General features: G+C 39.2%; 1 protein-coding gene and 1 pseudogene across 2 annotated transcripts in view; one reads left to right on the forward strand and one right to left on the reverse strand.

The window, feature by feature from the left end:
- LOC144298129 (E3 ubiquitin-protein ligase RNF14 pseudogene) overlaps positions 1 to 27548 on the forward strand; it is a 41216-nt pseudogene that overhangs the window by 1146 nt on the left and 12522 nt on the right. Inside the window, exons 2-3 of the transcript XR_013365117.1 lie at positions 11132 to 11210; positions 17600 to 17727. The product of XR_013365117.1 is annotated as an E3 ubiquitin-protein ligase RNF14 pseudogene (transcript). The remainder of the gene's footprint in view (positions 1 to 11131; positions 11211 to 17599; positions 17728 to 27548) is intronic.
- On the reverse strand, positions 17659 to 25515 carry DEFB116 (defensin beta 116). Its single transcript, XM_077872607.1, has 2 exons — positions 25380 to 25515; positions 17659 to 17982 (listed from the first exon to the last, which is right to left on the reverse strand). Exons 1-2 carry the CDS (start codon positions 25444 to 25446, stop codon positions 17744 to 17746), a joined length of 306 nt encoding a protein of 101 aa, XP_077728733.1. The 5' UTR covers positions 25447 to 25515; the 3' UTR covers positions 17659 to 17743.

A 27548-nucleotide genomic window follows, 5' to 3' on the forward strand; every position in this document is an offset into this window, starting at 1 on the left:
TTCAACACCTCAATATTTAATAGTGAAGCTTGCAAATTCCAAAGATAAAGAGAAGATCCTTAAAGCAGCAAGAGACAAGAAATCACTGACTTTTATGGGGAGGAATATTAGGGTAACAGCATACCTCTCCACAGAGACCTGGCAGGCCAGAAAGGGCTGGCAGGATATATTCAGGGTCCTAAATGAGAAGAACATGCAACCAAGAATACTTTATCCAGCAAGGCTCTCGTTCAAAATGGAAGGAGACGGGATCCCTGGGTGGCGCAGCGGTTTAGCACCTGCCTTTGGCCCAGGGCGCGATCCTGGAGACCCGGGATCGAATCCCACGTCGGGCTCCCGGTGCATGGAGCCTGCTTCTCCCTCTGCCTGTGTCTCTGCCTCTCTCTCTCTCTCTCTCTCTCACTGTGTGCCTATCATAAATAAAATAAAATAAAAAATTAAAAAAAAAAAACAAAAAAACAAAAAAACAAAAATGGAAGGAGAGATAAAGAGCTTCCAAGACAGGCAGGAACTGAAAAAATATGTGACCTCCAAACCAGCTCTGCAAGAAATTTTAAGGGGGACTCTTAAAATTCCCCTTTAAGAAGAAGTTCAGTGGAACAATCCACAAAAACAAGGCCTGAATAGATATCATGATGACACTAAACTCATATCTTTCAATAGTAACTCTGAACGTGAACGGGCTTAATGACCCCATCAAAAGGCGCAGGGTTTCAGACTGGATAAAAAAGCAGGACCCATCTATTTGCTGTCTACAAGAGACTCATTTTAGACAGAAGGACACCTACAGCCTGAAAATAAAAGGTTGGAGAACCATTTACCATTCGAATGGTCCTCAAAAGAAAGCAGGGGTAGCCATCCTTATATCAGATAAACTAAAATTTACCCCGAAGACTGTAGTGAGAGATGAAGAGGGACACTATCTCATACTTAAAGGATCTATTCAACAAGAGGACTTAACAATTCTCAATATATATGCCCCGAATGTGGGAGCTGCCAAATATATAAATCAATTATTAACCAAAGTGAAGAAATACTTAGATAATAATACACTTATACTTGGTGACTTCAATCTAGCTCTTTCTACCCTCGATAGGTCTTCTAAGCACAACATCTCCAAAGAAACGAGAACTTTAAATGATACACTGGACCAGATGGATTTCACAGATATCTACAGAACTTTACATCCAAACTCAACTGAATACACATTCTTCTCAAGTGCACATGGAACTTTCTCCAGAATAGACCACATATTGGGTCACAAATCGGGTCTGAACCGATACCAAAAGACTGGGATCGTCCCCTGCATATTCTCAGACCATAATGCCTTGAAATTAGAACTAAATCGCAACAAGAAGTTTGGAAGGACCTCAAACACGTGGAGGTTAAGGACCATCCTGCTAAAAGATGAAAGGGTCAACCGGCAAATTAAGGAAGAATTAAAAAGATTCATGGAAACTAATGAGAATGAAGATACAACCGTTCAAAATCTTTGGGATGCAGCAAAAGCAGTCCTAAGGGGGAAATACATCGCAATACAAGCATCCATTCAAAAACTGGAAAGAACTCAAATACAAAAACTAACCTTACACATAAAGGAGCTAGAGATAAAACAGCAGATGGACCCCACGCCCAGCAGAAGAAGAGAGTTAATTAAAATTCAAGCAGAACTCAATGAAATCGAGACCAGAAGAACTGTGGAACAGATCAACAGAACCAGGAGTTGGTTCTTTGAAAGAATTAATAAGATAGCTAAACCATTAGCCAACCTTATTAAAAAGAAGAGAGAGGAGACTCAAATTAATAAAATCATGAATGAGAAAGGAGAGATCACTACCAACACCAAGGAAATACAAACGATTTTAAAAACATATTATGAACAGCTATACACCAATAAATTAGGCAATCTAGAAGAAATGGACGCATTCCTGGAAAGCCACAAACTACCAAAACTGAACAGGAAGAAATAGAAAACCTGAACAGGCCAATAACCAGGGAGGAAATTGAAGCAGTCATCAAAAACCTCCCAAGACACAAGAGTCCAGGGCCAGATGGCTTCCCAGGGGAATTCTATTAAACGTTTAAAGAAGAAATCATACCTATTCTACTAAAGCTGTTTGGAAAGATAGAAAGAGATGGAGTACTTCCAAATTCGTTCTATGAGGCCAGCATCATCTTAATTCCAAAACCAGACAAAGACCCCACCAAAAAGGAGAATTACAGGCCAATATCCCTGATGAATATGGATGCAAAAATTCTCAACAAGATACTAGCCAATAGGATCCAACAGTACATTAAGAAAATTATTCACCATGACCAAGTAGGATTTATCCCCGGGACACTAGGCTGGTTCAACACTCATAAAACAATCAGTGTGATTCATCATATCAGCAAGAGAAAAACCAAGAACCATATGATCCTCTCATTAGATGCAGAGAAAGCATTTGACAAAATACAGCATCCATTTGTGATCAAAACTCTTCAGAGTGTAGGGATAGAGGGAATTTTCCTCGACATCTTAAAAGCCATCTATGAAAAGCCCACAGCAAATATCATTCTCAATGGGGAAGCACTGGGAGCCTTTCCCCTAAGATCAGGAACAAGACAGGGATGTCCACTCTCACCACTACTATTCAACATAGTATTGGAAGTCTAGCCTCAGCAATCAGACAACAGAAAGACATTAAAGGCATTCAAATTGGCAAAGAAGAAGTCAAACTCTCCCTCTTCGCCGATGACATGATACTCTACATAGAAAACCCAAAAGCCTCCACCCCAAGATTGCTAAAACTCATACAGCAATTTGGTAGCATGGCAGGATACAAAATCAATGCCCAGAAATCAATGGCATTTCTATACACTAACAATGAGACTGAAGAAAGAGAAATTAAGGAGTCAATCCCATTTACAATTGCACCCAAAAGCATAAGATACCTAGGAATAAACCTAACCAAAGAGGTAAAGGATCTATACCCTCAAAACTATAGAACACTTCTGAAAGAAATTGAGGAAGACACAAAGAGATGGAAAAATATTCCATGCTCGTGGATTGGCAGAATTAATATTGTGAAAATGTCAATGTTACCCAGGGCAATTTATACGTTTAATGCAATCCCTATCAAAATACCATGAACTTTCTTCAGAGAGTTAGAACAAATTATTTTAAGATTTGTGTGGAATCAGAAAAGACCCCGAATAGCCAGGGGAATTTTAAAAAAGAAAACCATAGCTGGGGGCATCACAATGCCAGATTTCAGGTCGTACTACAAAGCTGTGGTCATCAAGACAGTGTGGTACTGGCACAAAAACAGACACATAGATCAATGGAACAGAATAGAGAACCCAGAAGTGGACCCTGAACTTTATGGTCAACTAATATTCGATAAAGGAGGAAAGATTATCCATTGGAAGAAAGACAGTGTCTTCAATAAATGATGCTGGGAAAGTTGGACAACCACATGCAGAAGAATGAAACTAGACCACTCTCTTGTACCATACACAAAGATAAACTCAAAATGGATGAAATATCTAAATGTGAGACAAGATTCCATCAAAATCCTAGAGGAGAACACAGGCAACACCCTTTTTGAACTTGGCCACAGTAACTTCTTGCAAGATACATCCACGAAGGCAAAAGAAACAAAAGCAAAAATGAACTATTGGGACTTCATCAAGATAAGAAGCTTTAAAAAAAAAAAAAAAAAGATAAGAAGCTTTTGCACAGCAAAGGATACAGTCAACAAAACTAAAAGACAAGCTACAGAATGGGAGAAGATATTTGCAAATGACATATCAGATAAAGGGCTAGTTTCCAAAATCTATAAAGAACTTATTAAACTCAACAGCAAAGAAACAAACAATCCAATCATGAAATGGGCAAAAGACATGAACAGAAATCTCACATAGGAAGACATAGACATGGCCAACAGGCACATGAGAAAATGCTCTGCATCACCTGCCATCAGGGAAATACAAATCAAAACCACAATGAGATACCACCTCACACCAGTGAGAATGGGGAAAATTAACAAGGCAGGAAACAACAAATGTTGGAGAGGATGCGGAGAAAAGGGAACCCTCTTACACTGTTGGTGGGAATGTGAACTGGTGCAGCCACTCTGGAAAACTGTGTGGAGGTTCCTCAAAGAGTTAAAAATAGTCCTGCCCTATTACCCAGCAATTGCACTGTTGGGGATTTACCCCAAAGATTCAGACGCAATGAAACGCCGGGACACCTGCACCCCGATGTTTATAGCAGCAATGTCCACAATAGCCAAACTGTGGAAGGAGCCTCGGTGTCCATCAAAAGATGAATGGATAAAGAAGATGTGGTTTATGTATACAATGGAATATTACTCAGCCATTAGAAACGACAAATACCCACCATTTGCTTCAATGTGGATGGAACTGGAGGGTATTATGCTGAGTGAAGTAAGTCAATCGAAGAAGGGCAAACAGTGTATGTTCTCATTCATTTGGGGAATATAAATACTAGTGAAAGGGAATAGAAGGGAAGGGAGAAGAAATGTGTGGGAAATATCAGAAAGGGAGACAGAACATAAAGACTCCTAACTCTGGGAAACGAACTAGGGGTGGAGGAAGGGGAGGAAGGCAGGGGGTCGGGGTGAATGGGTGATGGGCACTGAGGGGGACACTTGACGGGATGAGCACTGGGTGTTATTCTGTATGTTGGTAAATTGAACACCAATAAAAATTAATTTATTAAAAAACAAACAAACAAACAAACGAAAAAAACAAATACAATCACTCACTTCCACTGGATTACTATTTATTTTTCTACCAGTGTCCCAACCCAAAGGTCTGGTCCTTTCTGCACAATTCACTTCCAGCCTCCAAATTAATTCCTTGATCGATCCTATAAATACTCAAATTGGACTCAGTTCCTCACACCTAAACCATGTCTCAAGCTGTCATCCTAGTGATATCGCTACCCTATTATGCTCTATGTCCAATACCCTTCACCACTCCTCTACCCAGGAGCACCAAACCCTTAAATGAATCAGCAATACAAAGCCAGTAAGATCCTGGCATGATAAAAACTTGAAGTTAACATCTCTAAGCTGCCTTACACCAAGTAATCAAAATTGCAAAGCCACATGCAGTACCCCAGAATCTTTGAAAATAGTGTGAGTTACCTGAAGTCTTATGAACCAGGATCAGAAGGATGACAATGGTCATTAAATAGGGCTTCATAACTGACAGATTCAAAGAGGATGAAGAGCACACACAGGGGGCAGAATAGATATCTCTTCAACAGGGCAATGTCCTGCTTTATTAGTTTCAGAAGTAGGCCAGGGTGTAGGCAGTGAACTAAAAAGGATGGGATATGTCTGAGGTCAGCCAGGCAGAAAGATAACATGTATTATATATCTCATCTGGGCACTCTGTGTTAAGTGTGGGATCTTGCCGGTTCCCACACAAAGGTGGGCCTTCCTTCCCAGTAAGAGACAGTAAAATTAGAGCCAATTTGTATTTTGCATAAGACAAACTGGAATGAGTCAATCAGTAACCTAAACAATGAAAAAAATCTAATAATTTTAAGTAAAAAAGAAACTTAAAAATATATTTCTTCTTTTAAAAGATTTTATTTATTCCCAAGAGACACAGAGAAAGAGGCAGAGATATAGGCAGAGGGAAAAGCAGGCTCCCCACAAGGGAGCCTGATGGGGGACTCGATCCCAGGACTCCAAGATCACACTGAGTCAAAAGCAGGCACTCAACCACTGAGCCACCCAGGTGCCTCCCAATAATATATTTATACTCCTGTCAGGAGTATATCACATTAATCAGTAGTACTTAATGTGTATCCAGCACTGTACTATCCATCAAAATAAAGAAAAAAAAGAGATAAGGAAGAAATTGGGGATGGCAGAAAAGGGAAGAAAAGATGGAAGGTAAAAAACGAAAGCCAGGGGGCCCCTGGGTGGCTCAGTGGTTGAGCGTGTGTCTTTGGCTCAGGTCATGATCCTGGGTTCCTAGGATCGAGTTCCACCTCAGGCTCTTTTGCAGGGACTCTGCTTCTCCCTCTGCCTATGTCTCTGCCTCTCTTTATGTGTCTCTCATAAGTTAATAAGTAAAATCTTTAAACAAAAAAAATTCAGGGAGCAATGTCAGTGAGATGGCAAACTAGGAGATCCCAATACTCATCCCCCAACAACAATGTTTAATAGGTTTCCACTGATACGATTAGCTCTGAGGAACCACCAGAGTATAATGAAGAAGGTATAACAACTCAGTGGAGCACAAAAACCAAGGATACCTGCATAGAAAATTGTAGGAAGCATTACACCTGCATCACTCCATCCCATTAGCTTAGCAAACCTCAGCATCTAAAGGGATCTCCTCAGTGATGACCTCCTTATAAGGGAAAGGTAGAGAAGGACCCCAGAACTCTTTGCACTAAGGGATTAAGTAGCCCTCACTGCCACTGAAAACACCTGAAGCTTTTGCCTCTGAAGATCCTTGCAGTTTTCACTTATGCTAACTCTAGCCAGTAGAACTGCCCAGAGCCCACATTGCTACAAAAATACTATACCCAACAAAATATCCTCTAAAAGTGAAAAAGAGGGGTACTTGGGTGGCTCAGTCAGTTAGGTGGCTGCTAATTGGATAAAAAATAAATAGAAACAAGATTCAAGAGTCTCATATTAAATTTAAAGACACACACACAAAAAAAATTTAAAAACACACCTAGGTAAAAGTGAGGCCAAAGGAATGAGAGAGGGGTTCATGCTGCAAGAGCAGCCATCAAGGAAGTAAGTTTCTTCCCAGGAGAGCCAGGCAAGTGGGTGCTGGAGTCTAAGAGTCTCAGTCTTTCTCCTGCTGTAAGCCTACTAGCGGGTGCTTTTAACTAACTATGCTCATGGACATTGTTACAGACACTACTATGCTTCAGACCCTACAGGCACCTTGGGAGGTACCCAAAGGACTCCTTCTCATGTTGGTGCACCTGTTAAGATGTCACAGTCTCCATTTTTTTTTGCATCTTATTGGCCAGGCACCTGGATTCGGGTGGCATGCCCCAGGACCCTTATTTGTGTCAAGAGCAACTTTTCCCATAGATCCTACTTCTCTTTTAGCCAGGGAGCACAGTGGGCAGTCAGCACTTGACCCCATGTTTGTAAGTGCTTTTCTTCCTTTCACCTCATTGCTACTACTTTGCTTTCTCCAGATCCCTTATTGTCATACAAAGGGAATTTTTGAAATTAAATTAAAAGTGTACAAATTGTGGGCAGCCCCAGTGGCTCAGTGGTTTATTGCCACCTTCAGCCCAGGGCATGATCCTGGAGACCTGGGATTGAGTCTTATGTCAGGTTCCCTGCATGGGCCTGCTTCTCCCTCTGCCTGTGTCTCTGCCTCTCTCTGTGTGTGTTTCTCATGAATGAATGAATAAATAAATAAATAAATAAATAAATAAATCTTTAAAAAATGAATAAATAAAAGTGTACAAATTGCAAAAGGACAGAGGGGGAGGGAGAGAAAGGAAAGAAGCAAAGCAAAGATATTCTGCACAATTGTAATTTTTAAGCAAGAGAGAACAAGAGTGGCTATACTCATATCCAACAGAAAAGGTATTCAGTCAAAAACTGTCAAAACAGACAAAGAAATCCTTATGTAATGATAAAGCAGTTGATACATTAAGAGGATATAACAATTATAAATATATTTGCACCCAATATGAGAGCACCTAAATATATAGAGAGAGCAAATACTGACAGATCTGAAGGAAGACATTGATGGCAATAAAATAATAGCTGGGGGCTTCAAAACCCCACTTACAAAAATGGATAGAATAGCCAGACAGGAAATCAATAAAGAAATAGCAGAGTTCAGGGGCACCTGGGTAGCTCAGTCGGTTAAGCATCTGCCTTCAGCTCAGGTCATGATGCCAGGGTTCAGGTTCCCTGCCCAGTGGGGAGTCTGCCTCTCCTTCTCCGTCTGCCCCTCCCCCTGCTCATGCTCTCTCTCACTCTCTCAAATAAATAAAATCTTTAAAACAAGAAAAGAAATAGCTGAGTTGAACACTATAGACCAATTGGACCTGACAGACATACACAGATCTTTCTACCCAACAGTCGAAGATAGACATCTCTTAGTATACACTGAACAGTCACCAGGCAGATTGCATATTATGTCACACAGGTCTTAATTTAAGATCAGAATAATTCCAAGTACTTTTTCCAAACATAATTGAATAAAATAGGAAATAAATAACAGCAAGAAAGATATTCACTAATAAGGTGAAACTAAACAACATACTCTTAACCAAATGTTGGATCAAAGAGGAAATCAAAAGGGAATTTTAAAAGTATCTTGATATAAAAAAACAAAGTACAACATATCAAAATCATAGGATTCAGCTAAGCAGTACTAAAAGTTTCTAGTGACAAATGTCTACATTAAAAAAGAAAAAAGATCTTAATAAACTGTTTAATAATAAAACTCTAATAATTAGGGGAAAAGACTAAGCCCAAAGTTAGCAGAAGGAAACAAACAAAGATTAGAGAAGGAATAATTCAAATCAGAATGGAAAAAATTACAAACACAAATAATCAGCAAAACTGAGATTTTTTCAAAAAAATGAACAAAATCAACAAACTCTTAGCCAAACTAAAAAAAGAAACTCCAATAAAACCAGAAATGAAAGAAGACATTGCAACAGATGCCTCAAAATAAAAAAAGAATCATAAGGGACTATTATGAGCAATTATTATTTGGGAATTTACTAGCTACTAATTCTTGGGCTCTGTCCCAGATCTATTGAATCGGAAATTACAGAGGTGGACCCAGCAATCTGAGTTTTAACAAGTTTGAAAGCCATTGTTTTAGAAAGCAGAATTTGAGGCAAAGTTTGCATACTAACACTTTATTTGGGATGATAATCCCAGGATAGAGATGGGCCCTGGGAGATGCCTTACCAAGCTATCCATGGCTTCAAGAGAAAATATCATCAGTTGTTTGGCCAGTCAGAACAATGTCTCAGGGGAATAAAAGAGAACATACCCACTGGCTTCTTCCTGTCTCAAGGCCCCTTACTTGTCAAAATTTGCCTCATGGGCATTAATTCCCCTCCTCTTCTAAGTTGCATAGTTGCATCAAACAGCCCCTCTGAGCAGTCACTGTAGAAACCAAACTTCACTCTCCAAGATGTGGCACTTCTTCAGGGAAGGTGAAGTATTCAGATGCTTCATAAATTTGCTTTGGTCAGGCCATGTGCTGAAGTTCTCACCACACTGGCATGATGCAGACATCATATAGGAGCACAATCCTTGTTCCATCTGGCAGATATAGGAGTTGTGGTGATGTCAGTGGATGGTCAGGGCTCTCCTGTGAGTAAATGGCCAAAGGTCTGAGAAACAGATGGGGTCAAGGAAATCTTGGGGAGGCATATAAAAATAAGTCCATTTACCTTGGTTCAGCAAAATGCCAAAAATAATGTAACAAAATATAATAAACTAAGGAATGTGATTTACACCTTAATTTTTACTCAGTTATCCATTGGCTTGGCCATGACATGTCCTATTTTCTGTGCACCTGCAAAAATTATGTCTTTTGGAACAATCTCATTCCTGGATATCTTTTTCTCATTTGGAAAGTATAGAAGATATCAATAAAATATTAATGAAAGTTTTAACCCCTGACAATTATGCATTGGATCATATTCCCAAACTACTGTTTAGAACCTCTATAAGTGACCTTGACTTCTTTAATAATTTTTAAATTGACAATAAAATTTCAAGGCACACTAAAACACCATAGTGTTGGTTGTTTTTCTCAAAGTGATTAAGCAAGCACATAACTTACAACTTATTCCAATGTGTGCTGATTAGCAAGGTGCTCTTAACATTGATGGTACAATGCCTCCAAATTTTTCAAGTGTTGAAATGTGCAAGAAAACATGTCTGAGATACAAGGAAATAGGTATGTATCAGGCCTGAGCTAGATGTGTTACACACATGATCATATTTATTGGCCACAGTTGTTAAGTTTATAGATCCTTCTTCACATGTATTATTAGATTATTACATTTATTATTATGATTGGTTCATTGATAGCTTTGAGTTATTGGTGGTTTTCCTTCTGCTTTCCAGGCAGCAGAGACCAAAAACTAGCTGCAGCAATTATGAAGGCTACAGAAAATACTGAAAATTTAGTTAAGGAAACATGGGATTCCTGGGCAGCTCAGTGGGTTAAGTATCTGACTCTTGATTTCAGCTTAGGTCATGATATCAGGGATATGAGAATTAGAGCATAGAGGCTGCTTGGGATTCTCCCTCTCCCTCTCCCATGTGCCTCCTCCTCTGCTTGCATGTGCACTTTCTCTCTCAAAAAAGACCAAAAAAAGGAAAGATAACATGTGACAAAGGGGAAAATTTCCACCAAGAAAAGCCATAGGCTGCCCCAAACAATTCCATTATTTCCCAGGAAAACCCACCATCCAGCCATGTGCATCCTCCCATCCAACAGATAACTCCTTCATGAAATTACAAATTATGGTGATCTAACACATTCAGTGGAACACACTTACTAAAAATTGAATGTAAAAAAATTGAATGTCAGAAATCTGGAATGAAGCAGATAATGGAGAAGGATTTATCTGTCCTTGCCTGGAATGCCTAGAATCTCCTTCATGGGTCATTTAAAATACATGGATTAGGATGATTATTAATACTAGTTGCTAAAGCAAACAACCCTGAAAACTCACTGGTTCAAGAAAATAAAGTTAGTTTCTTGCTCATATCACACTCCATTCCTAGTCAGCTGACTCTCCTAGTTGCCTCAGGATGGTGATCCCAAGTGATGACTCAGGCATCTTGATTCTTCCCATTTCGTGGCCCTGCAATCTTTAAGTACTTTGCTTTCAATTGCACAATATGGGGAATGGGGAAAGCTGATGACTCATCAGAGCTTTTAGGAACAAAGCCTTAAAGTGGCATATTTTATTTTTGTCCCTATTCTATTGGTATGGCCCCTGGCTAACTAACTGCAAAGGAGGCTAGAATGTGTAGTCTTCCTATGAACACAGGAATAAGCAATAGAATTTAAGAATACCTAGACACTTTTTGCCAGCCTAACCAAATTTTTATTTCACTTTTACTCCTATATGCAGGGCATTCCTCCTCTCTTGAGAGGACAAGCCAGAGTCTTCTCTAGCCACTATCTCCAGCTCAAAAATCCAGGATCTCCAGGTAATCGGTTTTCACAATTATTGCCTCTTAATAGTGACCTATAAACCAAAAAGACAGGTTCTCTGCTCCTTCCCCTGATACACACACTAGACAAAAAATGATGAAACAAAGACAAGACAATGACTTCCATTCAAAAAAGAGACAGAAGGCCCACAGAAGTCACTGGTTCAAGGCAATCCAAATTGAATCCAGATAGCTCAGTTATGGCAGGTGCCACCAATGTAAAACTAAGGACATTTAATTTATGAGGCACAAATTTTCTGGGAAAAAAATCTTTGTCGTCATTGTTTTCTATGGATGCTGATTTCACTTTAGAAGTTTTCACCTCTTCTAGTGTTCTTCCTGGCCAAATCTGAAGTCAGACAGCATACCTCCTTGTGAGGTGATGCAGCCTTTAAAGCCTGCCTTCTGCTAAAAGATGGTGGCCATGAGTTGTTCTAATTCTCAGGAAGTCAAAGAATTCTCAGTAAAGTCTTATGGTTTTCTTGGCAATGCAAGTCTAATCAGTGGTACGAAAAGAGAAATAAGTTTCTTCTAAGTGCAACCATTAAGTCCCATCATATTCTTTTCTTAATTAACCTCAGCACACGTAGAAGCCATGTCTTCAGATGTGGTTCAACTAGGAGGCATTGAAAGATCTTAAATGAACAAATCGTCCCTCATCATGAATATTTTTTAAATGTATTTATTTATTCATGAGAGAGACAGAGAGAGGCAGAGACATAGGCAGAGGGAGAAGCAGCTCCACCCCCTACCCCCCCCCCCCCCCCCGCAGGGAGCCTAATGTAGGACTGGATCCCAAAACTCCAGGATCACGTCCTGAGCCAAAGGCAGACACTCAACCGCCGATCCACCCAGGCGTCGCCCTTATGAATATTAAGACATAATTGGTTTTCTGTTTTGTCTTTAAAAATGTTTTTATTTTAATTCAATTTAATTAATATATAGTGGATTATTAGTTTCAGAGGTAGAATTTAGTGATTCATCAGTTGCATACAAAACCCAGTGCTCATTACTTCTTGTGCCCTCCTTAATGCCCATCTCTCAGTTAACCCACCCCCCTACCCACCTCCCCTCCTGCAACCCTCAGTTTGTTTCCTAGAGTTAAGAGTCTCTTAAGGTTTGTTTCTCTGTTTTCATCTTATTTTATTTTTTCCTTCTCTTCCCCTATAGTCATTTGGTTTTTTCCTTAGATTTCACATATGAATGAAATCATATGGTGTTTACCTTTCTCTGACTGACATTTCACTTCACATAATATCCTCTAGTTCATTGTAAATGTCATTGTAAATAGCTAGATTTCATTCCTTTTGATGACACAGTTTTGTAAAGATATAACTTGTTCCCAAATTGGTTTGATGTAATGCCAGCCAAAATCCCAACATATTTTTATAAAATTGAAAAAAAAAAAACTGTGTAGAGGATAAAGGTCAAGATAGCTAAGAAACTTCTAAAGGAAAATAAACACAATGGTGACTTAACCTACCATATATTAGAACTATTTATGTGACTATAATTGTTAAGATAGAAAATATTGATGCAAGGATAAACATAGTGACCGATGGCACAAAATACAGAGCCCAGAAATAGACCATGTATATAGGGAATTTTGATATACGATGAACATTAATAGAAAATCAGTGGAGAAAAGAGACTAGCCAATTAGTACAGCTATAAATTTGGTGGTACTTATCAGGAAAGTGCAATTATATCCCTGCCTCTCATAAACATAAAAGAAATCTACTCCATATTAAAAATTTAATATAAAAAGCAAATTTTAAAAACTTTATAAGCAAACAAAGCAAGGCTGAAAATTGTTAATTTCTTTCACTTATCCATAAATACATACTGAATACCAACTACATTCCAGATCCTCTGGGAATAGTTGGAGCTTCAAAGATAAAAAAAAACAAACTAAGGGGTACTTGGGTGGTTTGGTTGGTTAAACATCCAACTCTTGATCTCAGCTCAGGCCTTGATCTCAAGGTCATGTGTTCAAGCCCCACATTGGACTCCATGCTAGACATGCAGCCTACTTAAAAATAATAATTATAAAAAATGACAACAAAACAAACTAAAATATTCAGGAAATATAGATTAATATCTTTCTGGCCTTGTTTATAAGAAAGATCCTTTTAGAAAAACACAGAAAATGCTACTGACATTTTAAATAAATAAAAGACTGACAAATTGACAACAGAGTGGTCCTATCCAGTGAGGAGATCCTGATCTGAGGCCCAACCATATTGTCAGTTATTGATCTATAGCTTGGTTGTATTAGGCCAAAATTAAAATTGTCCAGATGCTTTTATAACTTACTAGAAAAAATGATAATAAGTCTAAAAACAGTTTAATTTATATAATTTTGTTTCATACTAAGACAGTCAGTATTACTCAGCTTTTCTTGCAAAAGATTATCAAACCACAAATACAAATTCCACACATTTCATATTTTCATTATACATGTCTTTAATGTGATGAAACATAAAGCATAGTATCAAGTTCTTAAAGTTAAAAACATGTTACATGTAGATATAAAATGAAAAAATTTCAATGATTTTGTTCAACTCATAAAGAATGAAGAAACCAGTAAGATGTTAAGACTGGTTAAGGGAAACAGTGATGAATTATAATAAGCCAAATGAACTCTGAAGTAAATTTGCAAATAGATGTAAACCTGTAGGATCCTGAAGGGCAATAAACTATAATGTTCAAGGCTCTTTCCCACCACACAGAAAACAAGGGCATCCAGATGCATCAACTGCATCTGTATCTTTGCATTGTTATGCATGGGAATAGTTTATATGACTCTTAAAAAAGAATTTTTGCAATTATATCAGTTTTCTATGGATAACCTCTATCCACACACAATTTCTAAATAGACTTTGTTTCTAGAAAATTATTTAATTGTACACACCCTTATTAGACTTAAAATCCCAGGAGGATCTATTAGATCATGTCTAGCAGTCCTCTGAAAAGACATCCAGTAATCTCTTACACTTATTCCCTAATTTTGGATCATTTTTCTTAACAATTTTTGATAGAGTGATGCCTTTCTGAACATAGCTTTTTTTCAAAAGACTTACAATGCATATGTAATACTCCAAAATGCTTTGCTTGGTAATGGTGTTTTGTTTTGTCTTTGAAAGGAATAAATTCTTTGATCTCTAAGATATAGATTACCTTACATGTAAGGTAAGTTGTTCATTATATGACTTTAATGTTAACATGTACTCAGTGCCTCCTTCTAGATTCATTTTTATTGTTTATATAACAGTCATTTCATCTACCCTTTTGCCCTTTGTAATCCTAAACATACTCTGACTAGAAGTTCTCTTTTAAAATCTGTTATATTTTGGACAGCAGGAGAATTAATTTCCATAAAATGGAGTAAATCTGCTGAAAAAGTTTGTTTTTTTTTTAAGATTTTATTTATTTATTCATGAGAGACACAGAGAGAGAGAGGCAGAGACATAGGCAAAGGGAGAAGCAGGCTCCATGCAGAAAGCCGATGTGAGACTCAATCTTAGAACACTGGGATCACGCCCTGAGTGATCTCTCTTAGATATTTTGGAACATCCTGCCCTAAGAATAAAGCAGGAAAATAATACTAGTTTGAGATAATCTCTGGCCACCAATTCCACAGTATACTAAGTGACATTGTCATTTAAAATAAGCTAAACAGAGATCAGGCTTTCTTTTTGACCATTTGACTAATAACCGCACAGAGTAGAGTCTTACCTAAAAAACAGTAGGCCTGAGTTTTCTGGGGTATAGGCAGTGAGTGTTAACAGACAGGCAAAATACACGGATGAACTCAGTTAATAGTCCCTACCTGAAATACAAAGCTTTTCTGAGCTCAGGCGTGGAGCCATGGAATGGAGATACAGAGGAGGGTTGGAAAGTTAAGACTGTGTGTGAATTCAGTCCACATCCTGCACTCCACCTCCACCCTTCCTTGGATCTTACAAACTATGCCAACTTGTTGCACAAGAATGACCAGACTCAAAAGTTTAAAATAAAAGCCTGTCATTTATTAGAATTGTTTCTCAGGAAGGAAGAAGTAGAATGCCCACCAGGCAGGGGCCGGGAATCACACCACCCCCATGCTTAACACATCAAAATTACAGGGTTTCTTTTGTAACTTAACATACCTAAAAGTCCCTGTAAGATTTGTGTTGTTGAGCTGTGGAGAAAGTGAAACTGGAGAAGGAACGATGCGAGAAACTGGTGATCTTCTGGGGAGAATGATGTGAACCTTTCAAAAGAGCAAACATCAAAGACAGTATCTGATAAGAGTACTATTAGCAATCAAAATGCAGACAAATACACGTTTGAACAAAGGAAATCACATTACTTGTTGAGAAAAGAAAAGGTGAATGGAATTGAAGATCCCTAAAAGAGTAAAAATGTCCATTCAAGGAAAAGAGACATTAAGGGTTTCCTAATTAGTTGCGGTTTTTCACTTTACGAATAGTGAGCCCTCTCTTTTTGGCTATGCAAAGGCTGATTTCATCATTAAATGGAGATCAATCGAGTTGTAACTAAAAGCACATCTTAATGGTTTGGACATGAACTGACATGAATCGGGGGATTCAGAATGAACCCAAGTTTCTGAATTGAGCAATAGGATGGATTGTAGGTGTTGATTACTCAAAAGGAAAGACAGGGAAAAGCCAGGCAAATAGAGTTGGAATTCAGTTTAAGTCACTTGAACCTGAGATGGCTGAGTAACCCAAGAGAACCTAGCAAATACACAAATCAGTATGTGAGTCTGGGCCTCAGAGATATTGTCTGGGTTGAACATGTAAATACAACTTGCTCAAGATCATATAGCTTCTGAGCAGTGATGGGAACAGGGGACAACCTTTTGACTCCACATTTATGCTTCTTTCTCTAAGACATGCAAAAACCAAGGAAATGGGAATCTGTGCTTTAAGTCTAGAATTCCACAATCATTTTCCCTCTACAAAAACTGCTAAAGAAGAAAGTCTGAAGTATTACATTTCAACTGTGCTGAACCTGGGACCAAATATTAAAAATTGTGTCTAATCATGCTACTTAGGACAGAAAATTTCCATGTGCCTTCTTGAAACCTGGCTTCTGCCAAACCTCTATCCACTATCTGACAAATATGTCTGAGTGTCAGTGAATCTCAAAGATATAAACATCATTAAATTTTCCCACCAGACTTCTAAGTCCCGTAAAAATTACAATCCAACTCTATAAAGTGGTCATTTAGTGAGTGCATGGCCTTTGATACATTGGTTTGGGCTGAAATTGACATTTGTCTGATAATGGGAAAAGCAGGTAAAATGTCTATGGTGGAAAAGAGAGAAAAAATAGGGAAGATGACAAAAAATATTATACGGCAGATGGCAGCAGAAGAAACCCCCAAAAATGACTAAGGGGGACACTCAAGAGAGAAACGAAGGCAAACATGACAAAAACTTCAAGAAAGGAAAACAATGTTGAAATGGTGGCTAGAGGCAAAGTGGTAAATGACAAAACCCAAAGAATGGTCAAGCTTTTCAACAAAGAAAGCATTGGTGAGCAAAAGGAGGGCCATTTCAGTGAAGTAATGTGCTCAAAATTCAGATTTCTCTTAGTTGCAGTGAGATTAGGAATCTGGAACTTAGAGGACTTAGCTGGGAACACTGGTTCTAGATGTTTGGATCCAAAGAGGGGGAGCTGAAACAATAGCCATGGAAGTGGAGTATACGTAAATACAATGAAAATTCCATAGCATGTCAACTATTAGTTGTGACTAAGTTTGGAGTGGAAAAACAATATCCCTAAATTCTCAGGAATGAAAGAATCTTAAAGATTATCAACTACAGTGTCCAGTTTCTGTTCCAAATCCCCCTTTAACACCATAACCACAACCACTTCTTTCTCACACCCAGAAATGGTCCTCCAGACTCAAAACCGGGAGAATCCTCAGGGACAAGCCTGTTTAGTTCACGTTCCAACAGCTCTACCTCTTAGAAAATGGTGCCCTAATTTGTCCAACAGATTCCTACACTCAATTCTATATTCACCCATCTGTATGGTTCTGGCTTTTACCGAGGACACCATATCATGCCAATAGACAAGGATGTTTCTCTAGATTTTAGAGGCAACCCTCTTGTCCTTGTCCTGATCCTATAATGCTTACTCATAGGACTCGGGAATCTCCCATACATATTTACTAGATCATCCAGACTCAATCCAGTTGTCACCTATCCTTCTGCAACCTCCAAAATGAATCACAACACTCTTGGTGGTACCAAAGCAGAGCAGAAATGTGATCTCTTCCCATCCTTGGCACCTTCAATACTTATAGAGCTATTTTAGCATCCTGTTTGCTTTCTTAGCAAGGTCCTTTCCTATACTCTGTTGCTCCCCAGCTCCAGCCTAACCTTCCCCTGTCCGATGATGACTGCTCAAAGATAAAAAAACACGCACATGAGAAGAAATGCATTTTTATGGAGAAGGTAAAGTGTTCCAGAATGAGGGAAGAATCACTCAGGAGGAGGTAAGGTTGGTGGTATTTAAATTCTTGAGTAGATTGAAGTGTTTGTAACTGACAAGTTGGAATTGGGGTCATAATCCTTCATATTGTTAGAACGAGCTATTTTCACAGAAAGTTTCAGGCAGCACTTTTGATTGTTAGGGCAGGTTAAGTATTGAATTTCATTTTTTCTGCAGGTGTTTCTGCACATGCCATGGTCAAGCTGGCATGGAATCCAAGGCTCTTGGCTCTTGCCATACTGGGATCTGAACAGGTCACCTGAGGAAAACATAGCCATATTTAGTTTCCTTGTAGCAGTCATAATAGGAGTGGGGAAGCATGATTTAAAGAGAACAAGCCCTGAGAAGATTAGCAGGATCTGGAGTCAAAACCACCTCAGTTCAAATCTGGGCTCCATCATCATAGCTCCTCACCCTTAAGCCAGTTACTTCCATTCTCTGGCCCACCACTGCATCATTTTCACAGTGGGAATCATAATAGAGCCTGCTTCTTACCATTTGTGATGGTTCGATTAGCATATATAGGATGCTCAGAAGAGTATTTGGTGCATAATAAGAAGTAATGAAATATTAGGCAGTGTTGTCGATAAGAAAGTTTTTTCCTGAGGGTCCAGGGCTTCTCAAGGGCGGCCCCTGTGAGCACATATTTGACATGTTTTCAAGTGCCCATACAGATGTGTGGTCCTCACACGAGCTCTATCAGAGACAGCCAGGCTCTGCTCTAAGGCAGGACACACATATTTGAGCCCCTAATATGCCTTTGAAACATTTGAGCAAACACATACCACTCATATTTTTACATTGGCCCCACAGAAACAGATACTATATGTACCTATGCAGCACACTGGCATGCTCATACAGGCACATATGCACATGTCCATATGCACATAAATTGAGGATATACAAATGTACTCACTGTACGAATCTCTACCACATACTTTCCACAAATGGCTACAGCCCATGTGGGAGTATTGATAGTTCTATATCAGTCATCCATATATGTGATGTGTATATAGGTTCTTTAGCTGAAAATACCCTGGTGGCAAATTTCCTGACACTTGTCAGCCTTTTATAAATATTAATCATCAATGGTATTAGTTCCCTATTGGAACTTTCAAAGACAAAGGAGCCATTAGAAAGAAAATAATACTAACAATCACTGTTGTATGTCCAACATCAGCTATATGTCAGGCATTTTACAAATGATACCTCATTGAACCTCTATAAAAGCCTACTGTTCTCCCCCCATTCTTTAGATGAAGACACTGAGGCTCCTTATCCTGTCCACATTTCCATAGCTTGTACTTGACCAACATAGGATTCAGTTTCTTCTCTATATGATATTAAGCCCATGTGCTTTCCTTGCCACTCTCTATAGGATTTCTAGGATGGAGTGACATCCTCCTGCATGATGTCTTCAGGCATAAGGACTTCTTCAGCTATCAATAGAGTCCAAAATCCATAGCTGAGCACTCCAGGACCTTCAACCATCCCCCCGTCCCCTCTTTTCACACCCATTCATTAGCAGTCATTCTGTAACAGGCCTTGTACTCAGTGCTAAGCATGAAGAGGTCTCCAATGCCCAGGCACATTAATAAAAATTGGACAAGCGAATCTGACATTATTTCCTGCATGGAAAGAAAGGACAACTTGATAATTTTTTGACAAAATAAAGTAAAATGTCCCAAGTTTAGATGAAGTCAGAGAATGTGAGGGGAAACCAAATAGAAAAGAAAATGCCTTAGTGATAGACATCCCACAGCATTTGGGTGCTGGTGTATATGTGAACTGCCCCAGAAATGGGTACTCCAGCCCAGAGAAGGCACTCAATTGCTGCTACATCACCCAGGCTGCTGGCTAACCAGAGCAAGAAGGTAAAAAATGGTACCCCTTCACCCATATTCCAACATCATGGTACTGCTGCGTTTCATCAGCATCATGGCACCCTCATCATGGAACCTCTCCCTCTTTTGGCACCATCCTATTTTAAAAAGGAGCAGGTCTACAGGAGGCCTTGCTAGAGGGATACCCACACTCTTCTGGCTAACATTTGAATTGGTGGACTTTCATTTTCTTCCAAATACAGTGGATGGAAGCCAGGGTACCCAAGGTCTCCTCTTTGTAGTCACCAGAGGATGAATAGGAACATAGATACCAGGAATGAGAATCAGGCAAGTTGATTTTTCCATCACTCTTTCCACATGGAAAGCAGGCCAAGGCAGGCCCAGGAGGATTCTGCTTTCTGTGGCTAAATAAACATACAAAGGTTTTGTCCTTGGGATCCCTGGGTGGCGCAGCGGTTTGGTGCCTGCCTTTGGCCCAGGGCACGATCCTGGAGACCCGGGATCGAATCCCACATCAGGCTCCCAGTGCATGGAGCCTGCTTCTCCCTCTGCCTATGTCTCTGCTTCTCTCTCTCTCTCTCTCTCTCTCTCTCTGTGTGACTATCATAAATAAATAAAAAATTAAAAAAAAAAAACAAAGGTTTTGTCCTAGATATTTCTAGTTTCTCAATCCTGCATCTGTTCTAACTCTATATTGCTCTGGATCACTACAAATTAACCCCCACATCATGTTAAGACCTCCTTTGATCATCCCTCTGTCTCCAAATTGAAGTCAGAGACCAGATTTATTTGTTTGTTTGTTTGTTTGTTTGTTTGTTTTAAATTCTTTTTAAAAAATTTTTATTTAAATTCGGTTTAACAGGGCAGCCCCCGTGGCTCAGCAGTTTAGTGCCGCCTTCAGCCCAGGGTGTGATCCTAGAGACCTGGGATCAAGTCCCACATCGGACTCCCTGCATGGAGCCTGCTTCTCCCTCTGCCTGTGTCTCTGTCTCTCTCTCTTTCTGTGTGTTTCTCATGAATAAATAAATGAAATCTTTTTAAAAACAAACAAACAAATAAATAAATAAATTCAATTTAACGTACAGTATATTATTCATTTCAGGGGTAGAATTTAGTGATTCATCAGTTGCATATAACACCTGATGCTCATTACTTCAAGTGCCATACTTAATGCCTATCACCCAATTACCCAACCCACCTCCCCTCCAGCAACTCTCAGTTTGTTTCCTAGAATTAAGTCTCTTGTGGTTGGCCTCCCTCATCTTATTTTTCCTTACCCTCCCTTATGTTCATCTGTTTTTGTTTCTTAAATTTCACATGAGTGAAACCATCTAGTATTTGTCTTTCTCTGATTGACTTATTTTGCTTAGCATAATATCCTCTAGTTCCATTCATGTTGTTGCAAATGGCAACATTTTCATTCTTTTTGATGGCTGAGTAGTAGCCCATTGTATGTATATACCACATCTTCTTTATCCATTCATCTGTCGATGGACATTTGGGCTCTTTTCATATTTTGAGACCTGCTTTTAAATATCAGCACCCTCTGTGCTCCTACCCAGTCTCCCAATGTGAGAAATGAGATGAGAGAGGTTGCACCAGATCAGAAAATCTCAACTGTGTTTGTGAAGAAGGAGGTTAATGTGTAATACTTTACAATAACCTGGAGAGTTGTTAGGTATAATCACATCAAGTCTCTAGAGATTCTGATTTGATAGGTCTGAGAAGAAGCCAGAGCCAGGGTGCTTTGCACAGGTGTCCCAGAAAATATGCATGGGTTCCTGCCTAAAGTGAGAGTCAAACCCTGCCTGACCTTCTCACATTGACCTCTAGACATTGCCCAGAGCATTTCCCACTTTGGACTTGCATTAAGAGCAAATTAAAATGTCATAAATCCAAAGCAAAACATATGCTCTAGACTCTTTCTGACAATTCCTCTTTTTTTGCTTTATTGATTTTTTTTACATTTAAAAAAATTTTTTTAAGATTTATTTATTTATTTATTCATTCATTCATTCATTCATGAGACACACACACAGAGAGAGAGAGAGAGAGAGAGAGGCAGAGACACAAGCAGAGGGAGAAGCAGACTCCCCACAGGGAGCCCAATGCGGGACTCAATCCCAGGACCCTGGGATCACACCCTGAGCCAAAGGCAGATGCTCAATGGCTGAGCCACCCAGGTGTCCCTACTTTTTAAAAATTTAAATCCAACTTGCCAACATACAGTATAACACCCAGTACTCATCCCATCAAGTGCCCTCCTCAGTGCCTGTCACCCAGTTACCCCACCACTCCGCTCACCTCCCCTTCTGCAACCCTTTGTTTGTTTCCCAGAGTTAGGAGTCTCTTATGCTTTGTCTCCCTCTCTAATTTTTCCCACTCAGTTCCCCTCCTTTCCCTTATAATCCCTTTCACTATTTCTTATATTCCACGTATGAGTGAAACCACATGATGATTGTCCTTCTCTGATTGACTTATTTCACTGAGCATAGTGCCCTCCAGTTCCATCCATGTTGAAGCAAATAGTGGGTATTTGTCTTTTCTGATAGCTGAGTAATATTCCATTGTGTAGATAGATAGATAGATAGATAGATCACATCTTTTTTATCCATTCATTTGTCCAAGGACATCATGGCTCGTTCCACAGTTTGGCTTTTGTGGACATTGCTACTATGAACATTGGGGTACAGGTGTCCCCATGTTTCACTCCATCTGTTTCTTTGGGGTAAATCCCCAGTAGTGCAATTGCTGGGCTGTAGGGCAGTTCTATTTTTAACTTCTTAGGAACCTCCACACAGTTTTACAGAGTGGCTGTACCAGTTCACATTCCCACCAACAGTGCAAGAGGGTTTCCCTTTTTTCACATCCTCTCCAACATTTGTTGTTTCCTGCCTTGTTAATTTTCCCCATTCTCACTGGTGTGAGGTGGTGTCTCATTGTGGTTTTGATTTGTATTTCCCTGATGGCAAATGGTGCAGAGCATTTTCTTATGTGCTTCTCAGCCTTGTGTATGTCTTCTTTGGAGAAATTTCTGTTCATGTCTTTTGCCCATTTCATGATTGGATTTTTTGTTTCTTGGATGTTGAGTTTGATAAGTTCTTTAGAGATCTTGGGTACTAGTCCTTTATCTGATATGTCATTTGCAAATATCTTCTCCCATTTTGTAGGTTGTGTTTTAGTTTTGTTGACTATTTCTTTTGCTGTGCAGAAGCTTTTTCTTGAGTAAGTCCTAATAATTCATTTTTGCTTTTGTTTCCCTTGCCTTCATAGATGTATCTTGCAAGAAGTTACTATGGCCAAGTTCAAAAAGGGTGTTGCCTGTGTTCTCCTCTAGTATTTTAATGGATTCTTGTCTCACATTTAGATATTTCAACCATTTTGATTTTATCTTTGTGTATGGTGTAAGAGATGGTCTGGTTTCATTCTTCTGCACATGGCTGTCCAATTTTCCCAATACCATTTATTGAAGAGACTGTCCTTTTTCCAGTAGATAGTCTTCTCTGCTTTGTTGAATATTAGTTGACCATAGAGTTGAGGGTCCATTACTGCGTTCTCTATTCTGTTCCATTGATCTATGTGTCTGTTTTTGTGCCAGTAAAACTGTTTTGATGATCACACTGTTTTGATGATCACAGCTTTGTAATACAGCTTGAAATCTGGCACTGTGATGCCCCGGCATTGGTTTTCTTTTTCAGTATTCCCTTGGCTGTTCAGGGTCTTTTCTGATTCCATACAAATCTTAAGATGATTTGTTCCAACTCTGTAAAGAAACTCCATGGTATTTTGATAGGGATTGCATTGAAAGTGTAAATTGCACTGGGTAGCATAGACATTTTCACAATATTTATTCTTCCAATCCATGAGCATGAAATGTTTTTCCATCTCTTTGTGTCTTCCTCAATTTCTTTCAGAAGAGTTCTGTAGTTTTTAGGGTATAGAACCTTTACCTCTTGGTTAGGTTTATTCCTAGGTATCTTATGCTTTTGGGTGCAATTGTAAATGGGATTGACTCCTTAATTTCTCTTTCTTCAGTCTCATTGTTAGTGTAGAAATGCCGCTGATTTCTGTGCATTGATTTTGTATCCTGCCACGCTGCTGAATTGCTGTATGAGTTCTAGCAATCTCTTTCTGACAATCCTATCCAAAGCCAAAAGTAATGTAATACATGATTTCTCTGCCACCTGTGTATCCCAAACATGATCCTCTCCCACCTAACTTCTGAGGTTCTTCCTACCCATATTTTTTAGGCGTAAGTTATTTATATATGCATTCACTCAATAAATGTTTACTAAAACCTACTCTGTGCAAAGCACTCACCTCAACACCAGGAAAATAGATTTAGAAGAGAGAGTCATCATTCAAACAATTGAATTTCCTAAGTATATGTTTGGGATGATGAAAGGAAAAAAATGACTTTGATTATCCTAGAAAAGGTTGTTCCGAACAGTTCCTGCCCATTAATTCTGCCAGGTAGAAAGTATTAAATGGTTATTAAGGAAGCAACACTATGTACAACTTTTGAAGCATAGAAGGCTGTCTTCCTTTCTTGCTGTTATTTGCAAAACTACCTATGGTTTCTCATACCGTTCCAATGTGGGAATTGAACTTTAATGAACATGAGAACAATTGTCTCTCAAGTAAAGAGGATGAAACAGGGTGAGAAATAAGGGGTAGGAGAAAGTGAAGTAGGAAGAAGATGGGAAGGGGAAGGAGGAATAGGAGAAGGAGGAGAAAGGGAAGGAGGAGAAAACATAACTGAACCTCATCCCAAGAAAGGAAAAACAACCTTGGTTCTGGGCTGGGATGAAACTACTCCCATGTCTCTCTGCACTTGCCAAGGTTTGAGGAGAGACTCTTGAGGATATTCCAGCCTCCCGATTTCATCTTTCCTCACTACTTACAGTTATATTTATTGCTTTCTGGTGCCCCTGAAAGTCACACTCAAGAAACTTTTTTTAAGAGTTTGAAAATAATACCACATATATTTCACACAGCATTCATTCTCCCCCATTTCAACAGATAGAGCTCTGCTATGATGAATGAGAGAGACTGTCTTTCTGAAGCGTAATTACTCTCAAACTCAGGCTAAGTAAGCCAACCTCTACCCAAATAAACCCCACATATACCTGGCTTGATAACACACCTACTTAAACCAAATACCTAACTCCAACTCACAGCTTTATCTGTTTTCTAACCACCTAAGGCTCAGTTATAAAATTTAACACAAACATGACTAGCCAAGCCACTCATCCCCGATTCATAGCATCAATCCAAAACATAGCCCATCCACCAGCTTCACCCTAACCCTTAGTTCTACCCACTTCCACCTCCAGCTCCATTCAACAAAAATACCATTCCCTCTCCAGACTACACCAGAACATCAGTCTGGCCCAATCCTATAAACAGAATCACTCACCCCCTCCTCATGCCCACTCATTTTTCTAATATTACTCTCTCTCTAAGGTCATATGCCATCCCCCCAACTCATTCTCCCCAACTTGGATCCAATCTCTCACACCTAATGAATGCATCAAGCTCCCCTCCCACTGACAGCACCACCTAAAATCCTTCATGCTTCAATACTCCACTGTCCCAACAGGAGCAACAGCCTCTTAAATTTATTTTGGCAGAGTAGACCAGGGGAGGTCTTGACATGAGAGGGACCATGAGAATAACATTCACAACCTTTCTGATACCAGAAAGGCTTTAAGTAGTGCCTGTGATATGTGAATGAGAGTCATCTCAGAGGTCACCAAGATAACAATACCAAATACAAGACCCCAGAACTTTTGAGAGAGGCCTGAGTTACCTTGAGTCTTACAAACCAGGATCAGAAGGAAGGAGATTGTCATTAAATAGGGCTTCATGACTGACATGTCCTGAGAGAATGGAGGGCTGTGCTGCAGAGAACTGAACAGAGATCACTGCAGCAGGGCAATTCCCTGCCTTTATTAGTTTTTTAAATGGGCTAGGGTTGTGTTCAATGGACTAAAAGGAATGAGACATACCTGGGGTCAGCCAGGCAGAAGGATAACATGTATCACATATCTCAGCCGGGCACTCTGTGTACGTGTGGGAGATTTGCCAGAGGCACCCATGTCAAGGTGGGCCTTCCTTCCCAGAAGGAAACAAAGGCAAATTAGAGGCAGTTGGCATTTTGCATGAGACAAATTTGAATGAGCAAATGAAACAAGCAAACAATAAGAAAACTAATACATAATTATAAGAAATAAGGAGTCCTTCCTTAAACATTTGTCTTTATCCTCCTGAGAGTAGTATCCTCTCTCTGTCAGTAGTACTTACTACATATCTGATCCAATACCAGGCATCATGGATTAACAAGAAAGAAGGAGAATAAGTTGGGGAAAACCAATGATGATGAAAGAAAAGATGAGAAGATAAACTGAAGGGGAAGTACAAATGGAGAAAGGGAGGAAAGGACATGAGGCAAAGATAATGGCAGTTAATATTTACCATGAATCAACCATGTGTCAGTTTCTGTACTAAATACTGTGGTCTAGATCTGAACAGTTATGACAATACTGTGAGTTTAGATAATAATATTTTCCACCTCATGGATGAGGATGAGAATGTTTGAAGAGGTGATATATCATTCCTAAGCCACCCATCTGATAAAACATAGAGCATAGATTAGAAATGATATCTGTCTGACAGTATATGTCTTTGCGGTTTTCCATTCTTCCTGTGAGTGGAAGTACAGAAATGAGACATAAGACAAAAACATAATCAAATGCTAAAAGTCAGAGAGTAATTCACTGTTCGAGACAATAAATTTAGTTTGAGGAATTCAGTGCTCATCTCTTGAGAAATAAGAATGAAAGGATTATTTAGAGGAAACTACATTGACTTTTTATTCCAACGAATCATAAGGAAGGTGGATGGGTGGGCTCCAGTCTTTTGAATGGAAGTCTAGAAATGAATGAAAAGTCAAAAGTCTAACATAAGTTTGCCACATATTGCCGAAACAAGGCAAATGGAACTGAACTAGCCCTTCCAAGGGTAAAAGGAATTGTACTAGCCTTCCCGGTATAAGCAACTGTAACACTTGAAAAAATAGGGAAAGACTAACCATTCCAGTTACTGAATTAAAGGCAGAGCAGAGGGATCCCTGGGTGGCGCAGTGGTTTAGCGCCTGCCTTTGGCCCAGGGCGCGATCCTGGAGACCTGGGATCGAATCCCACGTCGGGCTCCCGGTGCATGGAGCCTGCTTCTCCTTCTGCCTGTGTCTCTGCCCCTCTCTCTCTCTCTCTCTATCATAAATAAATAAATTAAAGAAAAAATAAATACATAAATAAATAAAGGCGGAGCAGAAATTAAGAGGCAACTTACAATGGGAGAAAATATTGCAAACTAGATATCTGATAAGGGGTTAATATCCAAAATATGTAAGCAATTTATACAACTCAATAACAAGGAAGGGAAATGATAAGAGAAGAAGGCTTGCAAATTTAGAAAGGAAAAAAGAACATTAAAATGGGCAAAAGAGTTAAATGTAACAGACAATTCTAATTCTCATTATCATATTTCATAGTTAAAACAAAAATTTTGGTGCCATATGACATAGTGCTCACTGTATGTAAAAAAATAGGCTATTATGATTTTTTGAAAGATTTATTTATTTATTTTTGAGAGAGAGAAAGAGAGAAGAGCGCAGGGTGGGGGGAGGTGAAGAGGGAAAGGAGAGAGAAATTCTCAAGCAGACTCCCCGCTGAGCACAGAGCCTGATCCAGGGTTTGATCCTAGAACCCTGAAATCATGATCTGAGCCAAAACCAAGAGTTGGATACTCAATGGACTAAGCCACCAAGGTGACCCTAGATTATTATATTGTTAAAGTGAGGAGACTAAAGAAACCCAAAAGGAAGTAAGATTACTGCACTGCACTTGAAGTGGCATAATGTTCATGCCAGAAGATTGTGATCAGTTACATATGTATATTTCAATCACTAAGAAAACTG

Source organism: Canis aureus, chromosome 26 (assembly GCF_053574225.1).
Source record: "Canis aureus isolate CA01 chromosome 26, VMU_Caureus_v.1.0, whole genome shotgun sequence".
Lineage (NCBI taxonomy): Eukaryota > Metazoa > Chordata > Mammalia > Carnivora > Canidae > Canis > Canis aureus.

Bases quoted from the DNA above. Each gene is read 5' to 3' on its own strand.
- DEFB116 (XM_077872607.1), bottom strand. From the start codon at position 25,446: ATGTCAGTCATGAAGCCCTATTTAATGACAATCTCCTTCCTTCTGATC. The intron at 17,983-25,379 runs GTAACTCAGGCC...TGTTTTCCTCAG, and splicing joins CCTGGTTTGTAAGACTCAAG to GTGACCTGTTCAGATCCCAG.